Source organism: Anopheles bellator, chromosome 2 (assembly GCF_943735745.2).
Source record: "Anopheles bellator chromosome 2, idAnoBellAS_SP24_06.2, whole genome shotgun sequence".
Lineage (NCBI taxonomy): Eukaryota > Metazoa > Arthropoda > Insecta > Diptera > Culicidae > Anopheles > Anopheles bellator.
Window position 1 is genome coordinate 71,871,148 of NC_071286.1, and position 8,766 is coordinate 71,879,913.

General features: G+C 54.6%; 1 protein-coding gene across 2 annotated transcripts; it reads right to left on the minus strand.

Moving 5' to 3' along the window:
- Positions 1–945: 945 nt before the first annotated feature.
- On the minus strand, positions 946–8,134 carry LOC131212077 (troponin C). Of its 2 annotated transcripts, none has more exons than XM_058205807.1 (4): positions 7,940–8,134; positions 3,652–3,965; positions 1,878–1,987; positions 946–1,807 (listed from the first exon to the last, which is right to left on the minus strand). In XM_058205807.1, the coding sequence occupies exons 1-4, from the start codon at positions 7,940–7,942 to the stop codon at positions 1,779–1,781; spliced, it is 456 nt and encodes a 151-aa protein (XP_058061790.1). In that variant the 5' UTR covers positions 7,943–8,134; the 3' UTR covers positions 946–1,778. The 2 variants fall into 2 exon arrangements, with proteins under 2 accessions (XP_058061790.1, XP_058061789.1); XM_058205806.1 differs by lacking the exon at positions 7,940–8,134 and adding an exon at positions 5,644–5,820.
- Between the last annotated feature and the right edge of the window lie 632 nt (positions 8,135–8,766).

Below are 8,766 nucleotides of genomic sequence, written 5' to 3' on the forward strand. Positions count from 1 at the left end.
AATGTGTACATTTTGTGGCAGCCCCACATCAGCGGCAGCAGTGGCTGGCCCCGTTTGCGAAGGATCCCGGATGAAAGAAATTGATTTTTCGGCCTGGGCTCGGCGGTTCCGGGCCGGAGATTCAGACGACGTCGTTTGTTGAGGGATAAGTATGATTAATTGCGGGCTTATAAATTATTAATTAAGCTGAAAATGTGTTCCGCACACCGCACACACGCTCGTCGGTGACATTCGGTGACGGCGACGGGCGGTCGCAAATGGGGGAATAAGGAACTGATGGGGAACGCTGCTGGCTAAATTATGGATGAGTGTGTCACTTTTTCACCAAGGAATTAAACAAAATATCCTCATCCTGACGCCTGTTCGTCGGAGAGGCTGCGTTTTGTGTAGCTCATTAATTTTACTGCGGGCACGTTTTAAAAATGGCGCTCGAGCTAAATTTGGGGCCGCATGCTAACTGTGTTGCATACTGTTAGGCGCCGTCGTCGCACGAAACGCGGCGTTTGCTTTTGAATGGAAATTGAAGTGAAAATTACATCCTTTAATTCAATCGTTGCAAAATCCTGCTTCCTTGTGCACCCATACTTTACATCGTACCAGCTGGCTCCCGCTACTAAATGATGGCAGTTTAAAATAATTAACTATTCCAACAACGACGCCGATGGGGCGCACGGCAACGAACGGCGTTGTTCGGCGTCGACCCGCCAAGTTAATTGCCCTCTAAGGTGGCCATAATTACGTTTGCGTACTTCTTTCACCATCTGCATGCAGTGCGCGCTCCGTAAGTTCATTCTTTGCCATCATTAATCATTTTCTTCAGTAACGCTTTTATGGTGTCTCCAGCGTGGGACGCGAAAAGGAATGCCCGACAAGACGATAACTCGTCGAGTTCCGATCCAGTTCGAGGGCACAGTGGAGCGCGACAGCGCACGGACACAAAACAGCTGGAAAATATCGTCACTTTATTCATATTAAAATTAAATCGTACAAATCTTATTACTTCTACGAGAAGAAAGGAAAACCGGAGCTACGCCAAAGACAAACCTTACGGAAAAGAAACGGTGCGGCGCCACCGAAGGGATTGAGGGGCCGCCGGCTGAAGCGAACGGAATAAAAAGGATAATGGAGAAGTTGGACCAGCGAATGGCAGAGCGGCCAAAAGAACAACGAGAAAAGTATGATCAGAAAAAAGAGGCAGCGACCGACAAAACGCCACAAACGCTCGCTAGAAAACGAGGATTAAGCGGCCCCCATTGGACAATGGCCTCCGCCCCCTCCCACCCAGCACACGGCACTCGCCGCTTATCGGCGAGGCGATAATTTCCATTTTTCCACAGGCGGCAGCGAAATGAAAATTCAAATTGCTGTTCTCGGAACCACCGAATTGGGCGGCCGAAAAAAAACGGAGCCCCGGAACACGGCTCAGGGTGGCAATAAAATGTTCACGACAGTGTATGTGTGTTGGTGTGGCACAAAAGCATTGTTGGCGCCGAAGCACAGCACCGCAATCGTAATGCCCGCTTCCGTTGCGTTTGGTTGTGTGGTGAAGTTGTTGTGAAAAACAAAATGTGCATCAATCGGGTGTCGGTTGCTGGGCGTCGTGAGGCTCTTCACGGAGCAGGGAGCCTTCAAGGGACGCTCGGCTCTCGGTGAACCATTTATGGATTGGGGCGAAACTAAGAAACTCCAGGAGCAGCAGCAGCAGCAGCATGACTGACGAACACGTGGCATCTGGTTTCCCGGAAGGCGATAGATTAGGCACCCGGCCGGAATTGCGTTTATTCACCCGTCATCATTTCCATGAACTCTGCAAACAACAGATACCGGGGTTTTCGATAAGTATTTACGGTGCATGGCGATCACCGCGACCAGCTTACCGTCAAAGTCCACCGTTCCGGAACCGTCGGTATCGATCTCCGTAATGATGCCGTCCAGGTCCTCGTTCGACAGCTTATCGTCGAGGGCAGCGAGAATTTCCTTCAGCGTGCTGTCGAGAAAGCAGAAGAGAAAATGCTTGAGCAACAGCCAACCAACCACTCCAGGACCCCCGCGGGGGACACGCTCGTAAATAATCAATCCGTGCACCGCCGTGTGTGCCAGAGGTGGGCCGAAGCATAACGCGCCCGGTCGTTTCATCTCGACGGCACTCATAAATTGTCTACTCCTCGCCGTGCGCCGCGCGCGTATTTATAATTTAACCGCGACGCGATTTCCAAGCCCACATGGGCCGCGCGCTCTCGACACGCCACGTTTCCGACTCAAGGACCATCGTGAGGATGGTTCCGGTGGCATCGCGCGCCCTCGAGCATAGGTCGACCGCTTACGGCGCTGCGCATCACCGACGAGGATCATAAGCCAATCTCCAGCCGAGCTCGCCAACAAGCTTCGCCAGTTGGCACAAAATGAGGGGGATCTCGAAAAGCGTAATAATAAAAAACCCATCCCCAATCGCGCCCGGCGCCGTGGAGTGGCCCCCTTCAACCGACGACGACGACGACATGGAGACGCCTGGTTGGTTTCAGCGCGTCCCTTCTGCGTGCCGAGCGGGTTGTTTTGGTCTTGGCTCGCTCGTGACACGGCGTGAACGTTTGTTTATTTGCACCACACGGAAGACCTCAACTCTGCCAGGTGACGCGCGCGCGCGCGTGGATTAAGTGTGTTTTCGTGGCCGGGACAGGGATTACTCATCGGGCGCGCATAGGTTGGAATTTGTAGGTTTCTCGAGCTGAGAGCCCTATCACCGTGCGGGGTTGGAAATGTTTTGTAAGCGATGCAAAATTAACTTCCGACCGTTTGTTTACGGCCCCCCCCCACAACTCGCCGTGCTGGTTTCCGGTTCGTTCCGGCGCAAGAATGGACGCCCCACACGTGTGTGCTGGACACGTAAGGGGACGATCTCAATCTTGCACAACACGACGAGGTGTCTCTACCCACGCCCCCAGCGGTGCCCAGCTCGCGTGACACGCGGTGCATCGATGAGAGAGGTGTAAACAGAGAGAGAGAGAGAGAGGGAGAGAAGGGAAACAAACCGCTCAGTGGCCAACATCTGCGCGTTGTCACCGTTTGCCTCCAAAATTAGCTTGCGCCATTTGCGCCCCTCGATGTTGGCTGCGGTTCAAAAGTTCGTGCCCCGTTCCCGTCCGCACTCGTCCCACTCTGCCCACTCTAGGCATTTGATCGAGTTGGTGAATGGGGAATGGGTGGTGGCAACTTTTTTTTCACGCGTAACCCTTTACCACAATTTTCCACATCCTGCGGTTTGGCGTCACACAGCTAAAGCACCCCCCCAGCGGCATCCTTTATCTTTCCGTCCGAATGCTTGGAGTTCTCGGTTCGCTTCCGGATACTTTCGGTTCACCTTTCCGGCCAAAGGCCGAAGTGTAAGTTGCACGCCGACCACGAGAACCACAACCGCAACCGGAATTTTTGCCTTCGTTCCCTTCTTCCACCACCGCCACGGAAGGATCGGCACGGGAAATAAATACCCGAAAAAATGACACTATCTCAATCCCGTCTCACGGCCATAAATCAGGGCGCAGGGCCGCCTGTTTGGCCACGGAACCGTGCCGTTGGCGTCCAAGCGACCGATGAGCCGACCATAAATTTAGGACGACCCCCCCTTTCGATGGCCGTTGCCGAAAGTTCACGTACCTGGTCGTGATGTAGCCGTTGCCTTCGCGATCGTACAATCGGAACGCTTCCTTCAGCTCCTGCTGCATCGCCTCGGCGTCCTCCTCTTCCTGCAGGAAGTTGGACGCGATGTTGGCGAACCCATCGAAGTTGACCTTGCCCGTGTTCTCCGGGTCCTCGCCGTCGATCAGGTCCTGCAGCTCTCCCTCGTCAAACAGCTGGCCGAGCGTGTTCAGGATGGTCGAGATTTTGATCGTCTCGACGAAGCCCGTCTTTTGCGTGTCGAACATCTGGAACGCCTTGCGCATGATCAGCATTCTCTGCTCCTCGTCATCCTGCGAAGCGAAAGGAAACCGTGAGGGACATAAGGCGGATCACGCGGAACTACTTTGTTCGCTGGACAACATCTCCCCCCACGCCCGGAAATAAGTGAGATGTATCGTTTCCCGAACTCGCTTTTGTGTGCCATTTCCGGTCCCTTGGGCCTCGGGTGTCCGTACGTCTAAACAGGTGTCCATCAACCGCCGGAGAGCGCGAGTGGTGCACTTCAAATGGCACGTTTCGAACGGTTCGTTAGCGGTGGTGGGACAGGAAACATTCGTCGGCCGAAATGGACTGTGAAATCGAAACCCATGGCGGCGGCGGCTTCGGTGGAGCATTTATTTGCTTCCTTTTGCTCATGGCCCAAACGAATTGCGCCTCCCATTCGCGGTTAAATGGCATTCCATTCGCTTCTGTAAGTGCCGCTTCGGGGCCATTTTTGTCTCCCGCCCCCCCGCTCCCGTGGCCGTACACGCTGTTGCTCGCTTCGATTTTGCTTATAAATATTAATGGAGAGGAATTTTTGCTGAGGCCACTCCCGGCGACGGCGAAGACGACGACGATGCGGCCGAATATTGCATTAATCATTCTCTCGTTCCCTGCGCGCCCTGCACCGCCCTGCTGGCCACCGGCCAACAACCTGGCCGGCACCGCCCAGGCAACCCAGAGGGCCTGATGTAATTATTAACGATTGATTCATGATCATCACGCGGTGACACGATCGTGGCGAGTTTCGGGTTTTATGGGTTGGCTGCCTTTTCACCGCACGGCCGGCAGGATCTTAAAAATATCTCGCCACCGACTTCGGCGACTCGGCTGCCAAGGAGCCGGGCCGACGGGGCCGATTTTGATGACGGTCGGTGTCGGTTAGCTTTTCATCTCGCGGCCGCCACGGCGATGGGGCGATTCGGATTTTTGATTGACACCTCGATTCACAGCCGTTTCCCAATCGCAGGCCGCGATGACCGCGAAATTTTTCCCGACCGGCCGCATCATTTATTTCGTGGTTTGTGCCCTCCGTTCCGCTTTCTCGGGCTCCCCGCCCCTCCCCACGAGTGGCAGCTGTCACGGGTTTCGCGTTTAGGCACCCCGATTACCGATGTCACAATAAACAATCGCGGCCACTCTCGTCGGTCCGTCGGTCCGTCGATGTTGTCTGGCCAAACATTGTTGGGGCGATATTGAAAGCATGCCACCCGGAAACCCCGTAGGTCGCAGGGTGACGGGGCAGTAGACCACGAGAAATTGGTCAAATAAACAGCGGGATCGCTGGACGTCAACGCATTTCTATTGCATTTTTTTTTTGTTCCTTTGGTGTGCAAAAATAATAGAGCTTTTGCAGTGCCCATGACCCGAGAATTGGATTCGGACGGATTGGATTGGCCAAGCGTCCGAACGTCCAAAAATATCGTCCATCCCCTGTGAGCAGGGGAGGTCACCATTTGTCAACGGCCATTAATTTACAGCTCATTTCACCGCACCGAAGGACCATCGCCAATTGGAGCTGGCCAATCGGAAGCTATCACCGGGCTACACTTTCGTCACCAACACTTAATTAGGGACTTTGGACCACTGGCGAAAGTGAAGACAGACTCGTCCCCCTTTCGGGGAGGGCGAGGGTTACGAGATTAAGTTTGCCTTCACGGACACTAATTAGGTTTGACTGGGCACAAGTCTGGCCGCATCACTCACAAAATAGTCCGACATCCTGATCCGCAGGGTAGTAGTAGTAGTAGTAGGTTCTCGCAAACGCCTGGCGTCCTCCGGGAGTGTCCGGTCCGACTGGAGACTGCAAGCGAACTCTTGCTGCGACCACTCGCTAAGCACTGGGAACCCTTACTGCCCTTTTGTTGTGGCGTTTAGCCTCCGACTGACTGCACGGCCACGGGTCCGACTTGGCCGTGAAATGTTCGGTCCGCCTCGATCCGCGTGATATTGAGCCAAGATGGTCAAGCCAAGCCAAATCGAATTATAAAATCATTTCCACCACCAGATGGCCGAAGAGCCGCACGACGACGACGACGACCGCCGCGACGAAGGGTGGCGGGATCATCGGGATGCACCCGAGTGGGTCTGCCTCTCTCTCTGCTCCTCCTAAGGATGATGCTCTGTCTCTTTCACGCGACCCGCATCGATATTGGTTTTGATCAAACGAACGAGCCAACACAATGCCAACTAAGCGCATTTTTTTTGAAGCGATCCTGGCTTTTCCGGGACGCGGAGCACGGGAAGTGTGGCCGACCCGACCCCCTGTCGCTTGCCACAGGCAGTTGCAGATAATTTTATTTATTTACACCTTGAGCAGCGGAGTGGCACTGGTGGCCACCATTAACACATTTTCCAAACACCGACCGGACCGGACCGGACCATGGTGGTGGTAATATTTTGTCGACCGCGGACCATGGGCTTTTCCCGCATGTTACGCATGTTACGCACGCGGGGAAAGGTGCTCGGCCGATCGGCCGAAGGATGGATGGATGGACAGACAGCTGAATGGATGGGCTGAGATATTTCATCGAGCCGAAAACCTGAAATTTCTCCGAAACCCCCTCAACGGCCGCCGCTTGTTCCCCGTGAGAACGTGGGGTCCTCGCGATGGGGCCGGCCGACGGGGGGGCCGACGGCGGTGACGGTCTAAATAAAACCTGCGAAGATGAATTAAAAATATCGACTCATTAATTAACGCAGTAGCGCGCCGTGCCTGGCCACCGTGGTCGGCACCGGAATACTTTTGCGATGAATTATTACTACTTGCGAGTGGTGGGCCCCGAAAAAAAAAACATGTAAATCCATTACGAAATTGGTGTGTTGGAGAGATAATTTCGGCGGCGTCGGCGGCCGTCGGCGATTTATGCGAAAGGCCCCCGCCCCCGGGGGGCGTAACAACACTTCCTTGCTTGGGATTCCCGCGCTGGAGATCCATAATTTTTGTGGGGGGGGAAGGTCATAGGAAGAGAGTTCCCTCTAAACGCTGTGTGGCGTTCGATCGATAAATTGGCTGCGTCCAGACCAGAAGTTCAGAACCAGTACTTCCGCATCCGGAAAGGGGTTTGAAGGACTTGCATCGCGCCGGGGAGCTCGTTAAAAATTGTTTATTTCGGTTTCGGTTTGGTAGTTTGGTACCTTGGCGCCTTCGAATTACTTCCCCGAACGTACATCATCACTTTCTCCCCTTTGATCGATCGATTTCCAGGCGGATCAAGCCACTCGATAAAAAGCGTGTTGCCGCCTTTGCGTGTTACGTTCGCTTCGATCGAACGAAGGGACGGGAAGCGAAAGCCGATCCGTCGGCGGTGATCTGTGGCGATAAGAAACATACACACCGGAAACGGGAGGCGGCAAGCAAGCAACACTCGGTGTTTCGCATCGTTAATGAATCATTTGCTGCGTCCCCATCACTCAAACCGGGGGCCCATCCGGGGCCCCACATAGCTGATGATTAATAACCGTGGTATGAGTTGAGATTTATTAATAAAATCCCGACCAGGCCAACAAACCGCACACGGTCACGTGTGCGCGCGCGCCCGCGGCCACTGTAAAAACGTCCCGTTCGTCAATTACGTGCACTTTTCATAGTTCATCGCCTCGGAAGAAAGTTCTCCTGCCAACCGCCACCGTGGGGCCACCGTAGGGCCACCGTGATTGATACGTCGTTTCGCTAATTAATATGTACCGTGCCGGGTACCGTGCCGTTGTGGAACCAGAAACCGCCCCCGGAACACCCTTTAACGCTCGGATGCCGCTTGGCAGTCGCTTCCCGAGGAGTGGTCCCCGAGTACAAGAATTTTAATTCGCCATCATTATTGTACGGCCCACGGGCACGGGTTTGATTGAGCGCACTCCTAACAGCACATAATGAAGCCAATGGACCGCCCCGTGGACACCCACTTCGGGACACGGACACAGGCACACACACGGTTGGCACTGTTCACTTCCGCCTGATGGAGACGCCTGGTGCTTCGTAAGCGGCACCACCAACAATTATTACCATTTTGGCCGCGGGATTTGCCGGTGTTGCGCTAGGAAGTCCAAACTCGGACTCGGAACACTGTGGAGCCTGGCTGTCGCTCCCTGTCGCTCTACTGGACGACTACCGATGGCACTACGAACACGGCACAGACTGAAGCACACGGCGAGCACTCCGGCAGACAGGAGCGCGAGGAGTTAATTAACCGAAGGCGGTTCAATACGCAACTAAAGGCGAAAAATATCATTCAACATCATTTATATTTAAAAACTCCTCCACACAATATTTGCTGCCGGAGCGGTAGTGACGGCGGCCGCCACCCCCCCTCCGGTGGACTACAGGGGGGGTGCGTGAGCAGTCCACCCGCCCGCTAGCCATCTCGTTCGCACACGGCAAGCAGCAGCAATGCTGGGAACATGGAGGACCATGACGGGACCGCCGCACCAACCACCGAGTGGCCGAACCGAGGCCGAGCGAGAGAAGATGGCGATGACGCCTTCGACACAGCAATGAGCAGCAAAATCGCTATAAGTAGCTCTAGCAAACGTGTATATTTTTCCATCGGCGAGAGCGGCCCGAAAATGCGGCCCATGACGACGATGCAACGCCGACGACGACGACGACGACGACGACGACGACGACGGTGGACGAAACGGAATGGCGCGATCGTGGAAATCACCTTTGGTGATCCATCTCGCTCTCGGGAACATGGAACATCGACGGCACGCACACACACCCTCGTGAGCCGTTCGGTATCAGTCTGGGTGCGTTTCCATCGAGCAGCAGCCCCGAGAGGAGAGGTTAACAGGTTAAGAGCACATTCATTTGCACGCGCGAAACGTGCGCTG

Coding starts and splice junctions, on each gene's coding strand:
- LOC131212077 (XM_058205806.1), bottom strand. Junction 1,988..3,651: donor AACGGCTACATCACGACCAG/GTACGTGAACTT, acceptor CTTTCTCGACAG/CACGCTGAAGGAAATTCTCG. Junction 1,808..1,877: donor CGGAACGGTGGACTTTGACG/GTAAGCTGGTCG, acceptor TGTTGTTTGCAG/AGTTCATGGAAATGATGACG.